Raw genomic sequence first — 16,129 nt, 5'->3', positions numbered from 1 at the left:
GATACAGGCCACATCTCCCGGCCTCCCAGGCAGCCATGCTCTGCTCAGTGGGAGAGAAGGGGGACTTCCAGGTGTGCCTTTACAAAAAGGAAGTGGCTCCCCTTCCCCTTTAAGTCCTTTGGCTGGCCAGGGTGCACAGAAGGAGAAAAACCAGCCTGGACCATGTGGACCGAGGCAGCACAGCATCTTGGAGAAGGTGGAACCACGGCACAGGAGTAGAGTCCCCTACCACGTGGGGCCACCACGCCCGTCCTTAGACTAGCACAGCAGATCTGTGATATGGGAGGTCTGTTTCTGTCTCGTGTGATCACTGTTATTTTGAGTCTCTGCAAGAATAGCCCAACTCGCACCCCAATTAGAACACACACAGGCCAGGTCTGAAGTCAGACAGAAAAGGCACAGTACCTGAAGCAGCAGGTGCCTCGTAAGCAGTGGTTGATTCCCTGTGGCCCAGGAATGGTCATTTGGTTTGAGACAGGCTCCAGCAACTAAGCCCACAGTTCTACCTGTTGCTACAGCCTTGACACTTGCCCTCGGTTAAGCTTAGCTGCCTCGCTTCAGCTAGTCCCAAAGAGTCATGGCTGGTGCCACTCCATCGACACCACCAACGCCAGCCATGCCAGGGCTCCACTGCGCACGGAAGCCCCCCACCCTCCCCGCTTGCATCCTTGCCTGGCCCACTTCTGCCATCAGCCATTCTCCACACCGCAGGCCCAGTGACCTCCTTGGATGGTCCTTCTTGTCCCCCTCGGGCCTTCTGACAGCTCCTTGTCAGGCTCACATTTAAGCCTCAACCGTTCTGGTGGCCTCCAAGGTTCTGCCAGATCTGTCTCTGCCCACCCTGCAGCTCCACTCCCACATCATCTCCCCTCTGTCCCATGGTTGGCCCCAGAGAATGCCCCACTCATTCCCACTCGGGCACTGCTGTTCCTGGGCCTGGGCTACTGTCCCAGAGAGCTTCATCGGGCACAGGGGGACGCAGGAAGCCTGTCCTTACCGGGCCCATCCCACCCCTGCTGTGTGGCACTCTCACCTCCCAGACACTGCCACAGAAGAACAGGCTCCTCCAAGAGCCCAGGCCCGGGGCTCACCTCTATCACTGTAGTCATCCACCAGGATAACTTCTTCCAGCAGGATGTCCGGGGATGTCTCGAGGACACTGTAAACTGTCCGAAGGAGAGTTGACCAGGCTTCATTATAAAACGCTATGACAACAGATGTCGTGGGCAAATTATCATAATCATATTTCTTCTCTTTGCACCTGCAAATACAATACAATTTCATGAATTATTGAGAACCCGACCCAAGTGAATGCTGGGGACAGAGCAAAGAAGGGGACAAGGTCTCCTGGGGAATGGGATGTAATGTGCCAGAAGATCTTCCAGAGCCCCCCATGGGCCACTAGGAGCCCCAGCAGATTCTAAGAAAGGTTCCAACCATGATGCTCATCACGCTTTTACTATGGGATATTGTGTTAAGCTATAAAGCAATTTTTAGACTTGAGCAACACACAAACCAGGCAGAATCAGAAGGGAGGGAAACTGCCACTTTTTCCTTCCCAGAAGCCCTCTCTCTGTCCCCTCCCCTCTAATCCCACTGCCAGGCCTCTGCTCAGACTCTTCCCTCTGCCTGGAATGCCTTTTTCTCCCTTCTCTACTTGGCAAATATCCTGTCCTCTCTCCAGAGCAGCTCAACCCCATTCTCCCCTGGGAAGCCCCTGGGACCACGTACCTTGGGCAGCTATGGGCTCCTCAATGCTCCCCGGCACATGGCCCGTTCCATCTCAGCTCGTGTCACCACAGTACTCTGCTTACTCGTATGCCCCTAGCTTCTCCATACCTGCCCCCGGCACTCAGCAGTGTCTAGGCTTGACAAAGGCGGTGTGCCGCACACACAAACTAGAACTGTGGCTAGAATCTATCAACATTCCAGACGGGACTCTGCAGAGGACACTGACGCCCGGTGTTCCTGCCGCCCCTGCTTCACAATGTGGCAGCTGCACAGCGGGGTGGGCCCTGACTGGACGTGACAGGGGGCAGTAAGCTCCCTCTTTGTTCGGTGGAATTTGCTGTCACTTTGCACTGAGGGTTCCCTGTTTGATACAGAATTCTATTCTCAGAGTGACCTGTGACAACCTCCCAATGTCATGGGACTGAAAAACCATTAGTGGGAAGTGGCTGATGGAAAGATGGGAGAGGAACAAAAACCCAAGAGGGATACCATGGGAATACCAGAAGGACCAGAGTTTAAATGCTTGGGGGCTGGCCAAAGGCTAGATGTATCCAAGAACTGGGTAAAATGCCAAGGACCAGCCGGGCTCCCTGGGCAGCTAAGGCAAGGCCTTCCGGACAAGCTCAGTGACAGAACAGACAGCACAGGAGGGGAGATGCAGGAGCAGGCAGGAGGAGGGTGACACTGATACCTGCTGCCTGTCTACCATGTATGTGCCACCCTGTGCCAGCGAGCCCTTTGTCAGCCAGTCACCAAACACTTCCTGATCACATACTAAGTACCAGACAGTCCACAGAGCTCACATTTGGAGGGGACAAGAATCAAGTAAACAAATCAGTAATTACAGAAAGTGATCATGCTGTGAAGAACATAAAGGCAGGTGATAAAAGAGCAACTATGGAGGGGAATGGGAGGGGGGAGGGGGGAGGGGCAACTACAGGACAGGTGATCCCCAGGCGGCCTCCTTGAAAAGGTGACCTTCAGGATGAGACACACATGAAGAGGGACATGACCCCATGAAAAGCTGGTGGTTTTCCCCTTTTATTTTACTATGAAAAATTTCAAACATACAAAAGTAGAGCGAATAAGAAACCGTGGGGTACCCTTTGGTCAGCGTCAATAATTCTTAATGCACCATCAGTCTTGATTCATCTATGTCAACACCCACTCCCCCATCCCAGATTAGTTTTAAAGAAAATCCAGCATAGCATAGAATCTGTAAATAATTCAATATGAGTTCTAACAGATAAGCATTCTTTTTTATAATAAGCACAATATCTTTGTCATATCTTTAGAAACTACAATTCCTTAGTGCTATCATAGCTTCGGTCTATGATCTTTCATCAAAGTTAAGCAGCTGTGGGTTGGAAGACACCACATTCCTTAATGAACCAATAAAGGAACAAATGCTACCAATCATAATGGTAGGATGTTGTGATTTTTAAGATACATCCTGATTTTAGAAATGTTGAAATGTGGAAAAAATGTGCCTTAACATCAATGAAATGTAGTACTTCACTGTATCAATACTTCAAAACCACTCCCTATGTTAGCATTTATTTTTCCAATTTTAAAGGTGAAGCTCAGAGAGGTGGCGTAACTTGGTCAGTTCACAGAGCACTTGCTAGTATGTATTGGGCTGAGATCTCTGTGTCCAGGAATCTTGTTATAAGGTTCCTTCCACCCAAGAGAAGGCTCAGATGAGCCATCGGAACCCAAATAAAGATCCCTTTATCACATCTTCCCATCTGGCTCTCCCTCTACCAAGATATGGATAATTTCTCTTCTCTTCCCTCTCAGGGTCTTCCAAGGGGTTCCAGCTCCCTCTTCCTAATGCCAGGACAGCTTCTGCAGTGAGCTCTGCAGTTCCAGCAGCCTAGCTCTGTCACTTATCTGAGAGTCTCTATATGGACTGGCTCTTCTCAGCCACCTTTATATTCTCATCCCAGATGCATCTGGAGATCCTGCTCTGGGCACTCAAGAAAAAATCAGCCCAGGCTGGAAGCATGAAAGCTCTGGCATGTGAAGCCACAGGGCATCCCCACCAGCACCTAATTAGCCAGGAGATGAATCCTCAGACACCATGGGCTTTCAATTCATGGAAGTAGTTAACTTAGCACTGACTCTGAGAAAGGTTTTATGTTGGTATCCTGAGAGAATGTCCTTGTTCTTGGCAAATACATGCTGAAGTAAGGACAGGTAAAGAACTGTTATCTCTGTAACTTATTCTCAAATGTGTATAATATTATAGTAGAAATATAAAAAGAGAAAAATTAAGTAAATGGGGCAAAATAATAATGGGTAGATTTAGGTGGAGGATTTACAGAAGTTCATTGTGCTATTCTTGCAAATTTTCTCCAGGTTTGAATTTTTCAAGATTAAAAGTTTAATACAAAAAGAAGAAAAAAAGTTTAATATTGCAAAGGATACACCCAAATGTAAAGCCAATTCTGATCTATAAATATGTAACTCAGTCTTAATGGCCGTAACAAATGTTCTCTCCAATCTCATTCTTTCCCACATCTACCAAAACAGCACCCCCCCAAAAATATAAGTTACAATAAATGGGAAACATATGTGCATATGTATTTATCAAAATGTTTATTAGTATGTCTGGATTATTTAGCTCCTGCATACTAGACAGGATGCATAGAAAAGCTATATAGTGCTAAGCTGTAGCCCACAAGGAGCCTCAGAAAGAATGAATTACTTACACTACATGAAAAAAAGGAGGTTTGTGAAACCGAAAATAAAGATTTTTTTTAATCTTTAAAAAAAGATGCAGGCCAGGCATGGTGGCTCATGCCTGTAATGCCAGCACTTTGTGAGGCCAAGGCAGAAGGATCACTTGAGGCCAAGAGTTGGAGACCAGCCTGGACAGCATAGCAAAATCCCATCTCTACAAAAAATTAGATTAAATTAAATTAGATTAGATTGAATTAAGTTAAATTAAAAGTTAGTCAGGTATGGTGGCACATGATTGTAGTCCTTGCTACTCGGGAGGCTAAAGCAGGAAGATCACTTGAGCCCAGGAGTTTGAGGTTGCTGTGAGCTATGATGATACCACTGTACTCAAATCAGAGCAACAGAGAATGACCCTGTCTTCAAAATAAACAAACAAAAAAAGATGCAGCTAAAACATTTGAAAATGTGCATAGATTTAAAGAGAAATGAGTGAAAATAAGGCTGGTAAAGTGAGGTTTTCGAAGTGAAGTTTATTCAAGGTAAAGAATTGTCCTTACGTTTGAAATCACATCCTTACTATATTGGATTAAAATTTATTTCTTCTCTGCTTGGCCAAACAGAGTTGGAACCATATATCAGCCCCTCTTCAGTTTTTTTTTGTTTATGTGTTCTCACTGCTCTGTGAAAACCAAAGGCCTAAGGCCACTGTCCTAGAATGTCAGGGCAGACTCTTTATTTCTGTCACCTAAATCACAAGAAAGCTGGGTGCCAACTGGCAATTCATATGCAGAGCTTTAAAATGTTCCTCTTCTCTTTGATCTCTTAGCAATATATCTAAGAATTTCTTGCCTAAGTAATAATCAGATACCCTGAAGAGGCTTGTAAAAAAAATTTTTGTTAACATTACTTATAATAACAAAAACTGCAAACAATTTATCCAGCAAGAAAGAAAGTTATAGTATGACTGCATGAAGACATGATACACGGCCATCAAAAACACATTTTTTGAGACTGTTTCATGATAAAGAAGAATGGTCACAGTATAATGTTATATCAAAAAAGCAGAGTAGAAATCTGTAAGTAGCCAATTCTAGAAACAACAATGTGTGAGTGCGCTCACCCATACACAATAAACAATAGAAAGAAATATGCCAAAAATGTTATCAATGGTGATCTCTAACAAGTAGGATTACAGCTGATTCCTACTGAATTCTCTATATTTTTCTGCATTCTAAAATTGTCCAACAATGAACATGCATAATATATAATCATAAATAAATATTATTTTTAAAAGGCTGGATTGTATTTCTTTAGCTCCCTATTCCAAATGCCTTCATTGAACAATAATTTAATACTCTGCCATTTCCTTTTTTCTTGGCCTAGTTTGTTTGTTTCTTAAAAACATCACGTAAAAGCTTTCTCCTATACAGATGCTCCTCAAGTTATGATGGGGTTATGCCCCAATAAACCCATCATAAGATGAAAACACCATAAATTGAAAATGCATTTAGTGCACTTAACCTATTAAATATCATCATTTAGCCTAGCCTACCTTAAACATGCTAGGAACACTTCCATTAGCCTACAGTTGGGCAAAAGCATTTAACACAAAGCCTATTTTATAATGAAGTGCTGAATATCGCATATAATTTATTGGATACTGTACTGATAGTGAAAAATAGAATGGCTGCATGGTACTATCATAAAATTGAAAAATATTAAATTGAACCATCTTAAGTCAAGGATCGTCTGTACACCCTTTTGAAATGTCTCTGAGTCTGTATCCAGGAAAAAACACTCTCTCCTTTTCCTGACTGGTATAATAAAAACCTGTGCATCCTTAGATTAGACAAGGACAACTATGCATCACCTTATGGCTCCACTTTTGCCTTACGGATAAAAGCTCACAGCTGAATTTAGTGCCAAATCATAGTAAACCATCACTTCTCTAAACTTCTGGTATATTGCATGTGCTCTGTGAGGGCAGGGGCTGAGTCATGTTTCTCTCTGTATTTTCAGCAAGCCTTGTACCTTACCTGGTAACAGCAGTAACACTTGCTAAGTGCTTACTACATGAGAGGCACTGTGCTAAGTATTTTATATGCCGCTATTTCATCTAACCTTCATAATCTCTGGGTAGGGACTACAGTAATCTCTACCACTACAGTATATGTCTATGTATTATATGGATATGGATAAATGGATGCAGTAAATGCTTCCTCATCTTCTTTTATCTTTATATTAAGGTTATCACATAGTGTCTTTAAAAAAAAAAACAACTCGTATCTTTTGCTAGAACAGTGTAGGGAGATGGTAATGTATGTTTATATGTGTTGCCTGCCCAGAATCCTTCCTCCTTTCTTCACCTTGATTTCTCTCACATGAACCACGCCTCCCCAGCTCTCAGTCTATGTGGTCTATGTAATGATACACACACACACACACACACACACACACACACACACACACACCCTACCTCTGGGAAGGCTACATGCCTCAGGCCTGACCAATCACGATGTCCTGATGATATCATTTGAGTCCCTGAATCCAGGGCCCAGAATAATCTGAACACTGTTCTAATCCCAGACTTTTCCGTGATAGAAGCCAATATATTTTCTTGTTCATTTAAGTCGGTTTGCATTGGGTTTTCAGTCATTTTCAACCAAAAGAATTTTGACTAGTATAGAAAAATAAGTATTTTTTAAAAAGTGAATATAGGCCTTCTTCTTCTGGCACTGTGGAAGACTAAAAAAATGTCTGGGAAATATACATTCAAAAAAGTCTCTTGGTATAAAAACCCAAAAAAGCCTTGATAAAATACTTTTAAAAAATCTTTTAAATGCATGGTTCTGCTGACAGGAAAGCAACCAGGAACAATAAGAAAACACTAATCTAGATATTAGTGTTATCAGGCACAGAGCATAAAATAACTATGCTTAATGTACTTAAATAAAAGAAGACTTCAAATGAAGATAAAGAAACAAGAATGACAGACAGGTTTGAGTCACTGTGGGTATTCTCATAGCAATGGTACAAACCAGCTGACAATGGTACAAACCAAATGCCAAACTATCAATCTAGACATACATACTCAGCAAAACTATCTTTCAAGAACAAGAGCAAAATAAAAACAGTTTCAGATAAATAAAACTGAGAATTCACAACAATAGACCTCTCTACAGCAATAATACATTATATAGTCCAAGAAGAAGGAAAAGAATCCCAGAAAGGCCTCAGGAAAGAGCAGTGAGCAGAGAAAATGATTAAACTTATGGATAAATCTATACAAACAAATACTGCATCTTAAAAATATCTTAATTTCTGGGTTTAAAAGCAAGATAAGGCCAGGCGTGGTGGCTCATGCCTGTATTCCTAGCACTCTGGGAGGCCAACGTGGGAGGATCGCTTGAGCTCAGGAGTTCGAGACCAGCCTGGGAAAGAACGAGACCCTGTCTCTACTAAAAATTAGCCAGGTATGGTGATCCATGCCTGTAGTCCCAGCTACTTGGGAGGCTGAGGCAAGAGAATCTCTTGAGCCCAGGAGTTTGAGGTTGCTGTGAGCTAGGCTGATACCGTGTCACTCTAGCCCAGGTAACAGAGCAAGACTCTTTCTCAAAAAAAAAAAAAAAGCAACACAGAACTAAAATACTGGAGTAAAATGGCATACAAATTGGGAGAGAAGGTGATCAACATTAAAACATGTAAGGGCCATAGTTAATAATTAACTTTAGTGTTTGTTGAGTTAAAATACATATTTTAAAATTTACCACTAAAGATAAGAAATAGATAATACAGGCCAGGTGTGGTTGCCTCACACCTGTAATCCCAGCAGTCTGGGAGCCGAGGCAGGAGTATCACTTGAGGCCAGGAGTTTGAGACCCACTTGAGCAACATAGTTAGACCCCATATCTACAAAAAAATAGAAAAATTAGCCAGGAGTGGTGGTGTGTGCCTACAGTCCTTGCTACATGGGAGGCTGAGGTAGGACGATCACTTGAGCGCAGGAGTTCGAGGCTGCAGTGAGCTATGGTCATACCACTGCTCACCAGACTAAGTAACAGAGCAAGACCTCGTTTTTTTAAAAAAGAAAAAAGAAATAGATAATATAATTGCTAAATTAGTAAAGAGAGAAAAATGGAATGAGAAATGTGGGAAAGCCTCCATTGACTCAAAAAGCAGTATGAAAAAATATGGGAAAAACACATTTTAAAAAGCATAACAAAGACCATAAAATAAGATGGCCCAATCAAATCCAAAAGTATCAGTGTACACGATAAATATAAATGGATGTAACTATCTAGTTAAAAGTCAATGATTGTCAGTCTGGATTTTTTTTTTTCAATGACAGCACAAGATGGAACAACATACTATTCAGAGACACATCTAAAACATATGGACACAGAATGAGTGAAAGAGAAAGGATGGAAAAAGATATCATGAAAATACTCACCAAAATTGAACATGTTCTGTGGATCTGAAGTACTAACTCAAAGAAAGAACGCCACTCTGACTACCATAGGATGGGTCTAATAAGAATTAATAAAACATTCTGCAGTTTTCAACCTTGTTGGGGAAGCAAAAGAAACATCAGTCTGATGCCCACACCATGTGTGATGTTTTTCCAAAGATAATGTCCTTATGAGAACAGACAGACTACTTTTATGCAAAAAAGGAAATCCTGACCAACTGCCTTCTGCCAACCCTAGCAAGACAAACTAATTTTTGCTGACTTACCTATTTAGAACTTTGAGACTCTGCCACCCTAGCACCCAAATCCTGTTCCCTGAACTTAGACACACAATGCAATTACAGTATTAAAAATGCTAAAACCAGAGCGAGTAATCAAGAAATACAAACACTGGTGTATTACCTCCAGGCTTTCCGGACCAGGGATTCACAGCTCTTCTACCAAGGCACAGAATGGCTGATGTCCCGTAGATATGCCTGGGGAAATGCACAGCCCAGAGGGCACTGCCATTTCACTTTTTCTCTCCTACTAAATAGACTAGAATGCAAATGAGAATGATGCTTCAATGATAATCGCAACATCCCTATTCCTATGAAAACGAAAATTTTTTGCAAATTTTGGCACATTATTAGTAATCATTTCTTTGTGACACACCTCTCAACTGACTGGGATGTCATCACTGGTTTTAACAGCTCATGACCTATTTTTTATTTTTATTTTTTGAGACAGAGTCTAGCTGTGTTGCCTGGGCTAGAGTGCCATGGCATAAGCCTAGCTCACAGCAACCTCAAACTCCTGGGTTCAAGCAATCCTTCTGCCTCAGACTCCCGAGTTGCTGGGACTACAGGCATGTGCCACCATGCTCGGCTAATTTTTTCTATGTATTTTTAGTTATCCAGCTAATTTCTTCCTATTTTTAGTAGAAACGAGGTCTCGCTCTTGCTCAGACTGGTCTCGAACTCCTGAGCTCAAACGATCCTCCCGCCTCGGCTTCCCAGAGTGCTAGGATTACAGGCCTGAGCCACTGCGCCAAGCCTCATGACTTGTTATTAATCCTTACTTCATCTAATTCTGGTATTCTCCCACACCCTCAAAAGCACCTGCCCTAAATTTTCTGAGTCAGAAATCCACAGGTTGTAGGCCAGCAGCTTTACAGCAGACTCAGCCTAGGTCCTATCCACAGAAATTCTGATTTAACTGTTCTGGGAAAGGTCCCTCACATCAATTTTTGAAAAAGTTCCCTAGGGCCACAAAGCAAGCTATCTGACTCCCCACTTTGGCTTGCTATGAACCTCAGTGAAAGTTCCTCCTCCTTGCTAGGATCAAATGAGATGCTACTTGTCAAAGTGCTGCAAACCCTATACTTGCTGTACTACCATGCATGCATGCCTTGTCATCACTATACTCCTTCCCCTCAACTCAGTACTGTGACTAATAGAAATAAAGCTGTGCTCTAATCCACTGGCATGTGAATTATCAGATTTTCATAGGGGCAGGGTCTACAGTACAACTCACAGAATTAGAGCCAACCCTCTGAAATGTCTCTTTATTGGTCTGGCCCTGTCCAAGGGGGCAGTGACGGTGCCAAGCCTTGCAGACACCAGGAAGAGCTAAACCAAATGGTCCCCTGGTCGTCTCCAACTCCTTGCCTCTGGCAATAGGTTTATGCACTGTAGTGCAAAGACACATCAAAAACGAGTATGGGTCTACATACATATTCCACGTTTGAGTATGTTTTACCCACACAACTACATGCATATTTTTCAAAACCTATTTCTCTACATAGAAAAGACTAGAAGGATACACAGCAAAATGTTAACAATGGTTCTTCCCTTGGTAATAGGTTTATTGGTGGTTATTGGTTTTTCTTTTCTGCTTTTCTGTACATGCTAAAATTTTTAGAGTGAACATATATTGTTTTTATAATTAAAATAAACAGAGAAATAACTGTCCCACCCAGAAATGGAGGAACAGATAAAAGATCTGAACTGTAGGCCAGCTCTTCCCCAGATCTGCTCTGTGATCCTGGGGCATGGCTGTTCCTCTCTGGTTAGACTGGATGCTCCCTCAAGGCACTCTCCCCTGCAATATTCAAGGACCCTAACTGTCCCTAGACTCCCAAGGGACCCCACCCTTGTACTGTGAACTCATAATCTGCCATCCTGGTTTCTCAGGCTAAGTCTCCAGACCCTGATCTGTTCCTCATCCAATATGGTATGAACTGTAATAAAAAGTGAGACTCCACACAAGGCCCTGGCCCTGCCGACCACAGTGAAGTTATGCCACAAAGCCTGGCCCAACTGAGACACGCAAGACTAAAGCTCACCTTTTTCTTACACTGGGCAGGAATAAGCCACAGGCCTTGCTACAGAATTAGAGGCAGGAGGCATTCACACTCCTTAGCATGCTGGGTTTGGATTAACTTCCCAGGGTCAATGCAACAGCAGGATCTATAAGCAAATTCTGATAGGACATGGGGCAGCTGTGTCACCATGGAAACCGGACACCCTAAGCCCCACAGCTCCTCCACAGTGTTTCAAAGAGATATTCACAACCTGGGACAATAAAGGAGTTGGATACAGGAAAAAAAAAAAACTTTACAACCAATCCCTGATGACTCTCAAAAGCAACTTCCTAAGTATATTCTGGCAACAGGGAAAGGGGAAAAAACTAATGAGAACCAAGTACAGAGTATGCTCCCAGGTGTTAGCATTGTAGAAATTAATTCCTACAGTGTATTCTTTCTACTCCCATGTAGAGTGCACAAAGACTCACATTTATGAATCTGCCTTCCTCCACCCAAAGCCCAGGAACCCAACACCCAGGAAGAGGGCCAGGAGGCTCTCTGCCTCACACTAGGCCTTCCAGCCACCTTTCACCTCACCTGCCGGCACTGTTTTGCAGATGGGGAAACCGGAGTTCTGAGAAGCCAAATAGTTTGCCCAAGATCGCACAGCTGATGAGCAAAAGAGCCAGGATTTTATCTCATGTGGGCTGGGTTTGAACCCTGGGTCTGACCCAAAAGCCCTAGACCATGCCTCAGTGAGCACCCCAGGGTTTCAAGGAGCTAAGCAGGCACCAAGCTGAATGGCTGAGTGGGGGAACTGCTACCAATCCCAACATTGTCATTAACTGAAAAACACCTCAGGAAGAAGCATGGGGCTAGGCATGAGGAGATCTCTCAAAATAGGGAGGACAATGAAGTCCAAGCCCACCCAAACTTTGGAGCAAAGATGGGGCCGCCTCATTCTGGAGCAGGGCCGCTAAAATCCTGAGATCAGTATGGTGTCAAGGGGACCAGGAAGGCCATGTTCCCCCAATGCCAGTTCCACCACTTTCCAGCTGTGGAGCCTTGGGTGAGTCATCTGTCCTCTCTGAACCTATGTGCACACCTGTAAAGCAGGAATGCCACAGAGGGGCAAGGGGGGGCAGGTGCCTGGTGCACACAGCAGGCTGCTCCCACAGGCTCCAGCTCTCTGAGCCCTCTTTTCCTCAGAGTTGGGAAGTAGGGGGTTCATGTGCGGCCCTGGGAGATCCCCCTCACCTCAGAGGAAAGGAGAGAGAAGGCCAAGAGACCTCGAAGCAGAGGCGGCAAGATCCACCCGGCCTTCCTCCTGCTGCCAGCTTGTGCCCTAGCTGCTCACCTAGGCAGGGGGCACCACCCGCTCAGCGGCAGTTCCAACAGGAACTAGCCCTCTGACCTGGCTCCAGTCCTGCACCACCCAAGGGAGTCCAGGAGTCCTTCCCACCCTCCCTCCATCACACCTACCTCCACCCAAAGCCCAGAAACCCAACACCCAGGAACACCCAGGAACAGGGCAAGAAGGCTCTCTGCCTCACACCCGCCTTCCGGCCACCTTTCACCTCACCTGTGGCACTCCCTCCCATCTTGTTGGTTCCTGAGGCCCTGACACACACGGAAGAATGAACTGAGCCCGTCCCCGCCCGGAGGAGTCATTCTCTACTGCAGGCAGAGCACAGCTGTCCAGTGGGTGCTGTGGGGTCCTCGCCTTAAAACTGTCTGCTTTGCCCCATCCTCACCCTTTTCACGGCAGAATGATAACTTATCAAGGAGGAGGCAGCTGAAGACTACCTAGTAACTGACTCCTCAATTTCTGGGATTTTTTCGATTTTCTTTTAACTTCCTTGCCTCCCCGCCCCCTTTCTGAACCCTTAACTGCCTTTTTCCGAGAAAGATCCAATAAGAGGCGAGACCTCCTCGTATGCCCCTGCCACTTGGGTAATGAAGACAAGGAGGCCGGGGCCACCTGTAGACTCACAGTGGGTTCCAGCGCTCAGGCAGACGGCGGTGCAACGAGATGCGGTCGCTAAGGTAGATGTTGATCTGGTGCAGCCGCACGCTCTCCTCCTGCAGCCGCAGCTCCTTGCCCTGGAGCTGCAGCCGCACCGCCTCGCCTTGCGCGCCCAGCGCGTCCGCGGGCACTGGCGGCCGCATCAGAACCGGCTCCCGCCGCCCCGAGCGCGGGGCGCGCAGGGGTCCCGGCTCGGCGGCCCTGGTCCCCCGCCGCGCGCGCAGCACGGAACCCAGCCCAGCCAGCGCCAGCAGCGCCAGCAGCACCAGCAGCGCTCCCCTGCCGCGCCGCAGCCCCCGCGGGCAGCGCCTCCGCGCCGCGCGCCCCAACATGCGCCCGCCAGCTGCGGCCAGCGGTCGGCGCCCCGAGGCCGCAGCGGAGACCGGGACCCGGATCCCGGAACCGCCGCGCAGCGCCGCCCCGCCCCCGGCCCGCCCCACCTGCGCGCCGCCCCCGGCCCGCCTCGCCGCCAGCCCGCGCGAGCGTAGCACCCCCGTGCGGCAGGGTGGCTGGTTCCACCGGCCCACGCGCGCTGCCTGAGACTCGCACCTTCCCTCTGGGGCTGCGGCGCGCTTTTAAGGAGGTAACGGCTTGTAAACGCTTAGCCCGGCGCCTGGCACATCGTAAGCACTCAGGAAAAGTTGGCGGGGTGCACCCTGCAGGGTGCTGCGAATTTGACAGCCATTATCTCATCTGATCTTCACTCTGTCCAACAGGATAATGACCAACTCCATTTTACCGATGAGGAGACCGAGGAGAAATGAAGGTTCCAGACACCAGGATGTCTCTGATTCCTGCAGGCCCACCCTCTGCTATACTATTTGGGGCCCTCACCAGGCTTCCTATTTGTCCTTAGCTGTGTTTCCTATTCCTCACTTTACAGATGCCTCCAAGAAACTCATCAAAGGAATGAACTATCCCCTCAGAAAAACACAGGCATACACAGACCATATGGTCACACACCCCAGGCCATCCATTCCTGTTAAATACCCCTGGCCTTCAGGGAATGAGGGAGCCACTAGGGTGCTGGAAATATTTAACAGGGCCAAGACTAGGGGTGAGGCTCTTTCCTCAGGGCAAAATATAAGGGGAGGACAAAAATCTCAGTAACCAGGATAAACTCTGTCACTCCTGTGAACTAAAATAAAATTTTAAGGCTCACCGCTCCCCCCACCCACCCCCAATGGCTGACTGAATGGACCCCCTTGTGGCCAAAGGAATATCCTAAAACTAAATTGCCTGCCAGGTGGAGGGAGGTCAGACATGCCTCATCATGCTCCCCTCCCTTTCTGGGGACATCGTTTGTAACCCATTAACAGGCCTAAGGGTATGCAAGACAAATCTGCAGGTCCTCAATTTATACAACAAATATATGTCCGGTGGCTCATCTCTGATAAATAGCTCCTCATGTTAAAACATTCCAAGCCTTTAGACAAAGCTTCATGTCTTTAACCAATTACAAGTCAAACAATCTTTAAACCCACCTATAACCTGTAAGCCCCACCCCCTTCAAGTTGGCCCACCTTTTCAGGCCAAACCAATGTATGCCTCCCACATATTGATTTATAACTTTACCTGTAACCCCTGTCTCCCTGAAATGTATGAAACCAAACTATAACCCAGGCACATGGAGTCCACTTGCTCAAGTGGCTCAGCGTGGCTCCAGGTCATGGTCCTTAAATTTGGCTCAGAGTAAATCTCCTTACAATTATTTTACAGAGGTTGGTTTTTTTTCCCCATTGACACTCCTATCTCTGGCCACTCTGGGAGGAGGGAGGAGAGGCTTCACCACTCCATGCCTTTGCATGTGCTGTTCCCTCTGCTTGAAATGCTCTTTTCCACCTAGCAAACCTTTAGCCATCCTTCTACACCCTGAAAAGAAACCACCTCCTTAGAAGTCTTCAGTGGCTCCACAGCCTTTTAGGCAAATGTATTTCAAGATTACATCATCCTTTTGTGTATTAGTCAGGATTCCACCAGAGAAACAGACCAGTAAGTGATATAATCAGAGATTTATTGCAAGGAATTAGCTCACACAGTTGTGGGAGCTGCTTAGGTGAGTCTGAAATCCACGGGCAGGCCATCAGGAAGGGCAGGCGGGACCTCCTTCACACCAGCTGGAGCTGCAGTCCACAAGCAGAATTTCTGATTTTCCAGGACAATTCAGTTCTACTCTTAAGGCCTTTTACTTGATTGATTATCAGGCCTGCCCTGATAATCTCCTCTTCTTAAAGTCAACTGATTATACACATGTACAAAATGCCTTCACCACAACACCAAGATTAGCGTTTGATTGAATAACAGGATTATAGCCCAGCCAAACTGACACATCAAACTGACCATCTCTATTAGTTTCCTAGGGCTGTCATAACAACATTCCACAAACTGGGTTCCTTAAAACAATAGAAATTTGTTCTCCCAGTTTTGAAGACGAGAATTCTGATATTAAGGTGTCAGCAGGGCCCTACTCCCTCTGAAGGCTCTAGAGGAGAACTGTTCAAAACCTTTCTCTCAGTTTCTGGTGTTGCGGGCAATCCTTGGTGTTCCTTGGCCTGTAGATGCATCATCCCTCCAGTCTCTGCCTCCAGCGTCGTATGGCTTTCCCCTGGCGTGTGTCTGTTTCTGTGTCTCTTCTACCATCTTTCTAAGGACATCAGTCATATTGGATTAGGGCTGACTTTAATAACCACATTTTAACTTGTTTACATCTGTAAAGACACTATTTCCAAATAAGGTCACATTCACAGGTATTGGGGGTTAGGACTTCAAGGCTACCATCACACTTTGTTACAGTGCTTAATACATCAAACTGTTTAATTTTCACCCTGGCCTGGTAATAAAAAGAATGTAAGGTACTTAGAGAATGAGGTGCAGTCAATGATCCCAGAGCTTGGTACAGTATCAAACACATAGTAAGTGCTCACTTACTGGC

The 16,129-nt window shown here is 45.7% G+C and overlaps 1 protein-coding gene across 2 annotated transcripts in view; it reads right to left on the bottom strand.

Moving 5' to 3' along the window:
• GALNT12 (polypeptide N-acetylgalactosaminyltransferase 12) overlaps positions 1-13,624 on the bottom strand; it is a 40,402-nt gene extending 26,778 nt beyond the window's left edge. Inside the window, exons 1-2 of one of the 2 annotated variants that reach the window (XM_076008868.1) lie at positions 13,165-13,624; positions 1,092-1,261 (exon numbers count right to left, since the gene is read on the bottom strand). In XM_076008868.1, coding sequence (XP_075864983.1) covers positions 1,092-1,261; positions 13,165-13,529 — 535 coding nt within the window. In that variant the 5' untranslated portion in view covers positions 13,530-13,624. The remainder of the gene's footprint in view (positions 1-1,091; positions 1,262-13,164) is intronic. The other variant, XM_012769015.2, reaches the window with a different exon arrangement.
• Between the last annotated feature and the right edge of the window lie 2,505 nt (positions 13,625-16,129).

The sequence above is a fragment of the Microcebus murinus genome, chromosome 12 (assembly GCF_040939455.1).
Source record: "Microcebus murinus isolate Inina chromosome 12, M.murinus_Inina_mat1.0, whole genome shotgun sequence".
In the NCBI taxonomy this organism is placed as follows: Eukaryota; Metazoa; Chordata; class Mammalia; order Primates; family Cheirogaleidae; genus Microcebus; species Microcebus murinus.
The sequence above is the reverse complement of the archived record's forward strand: the minus strand, read 5'-3'. Positions and strand labels throughout refer to the sequence as shown.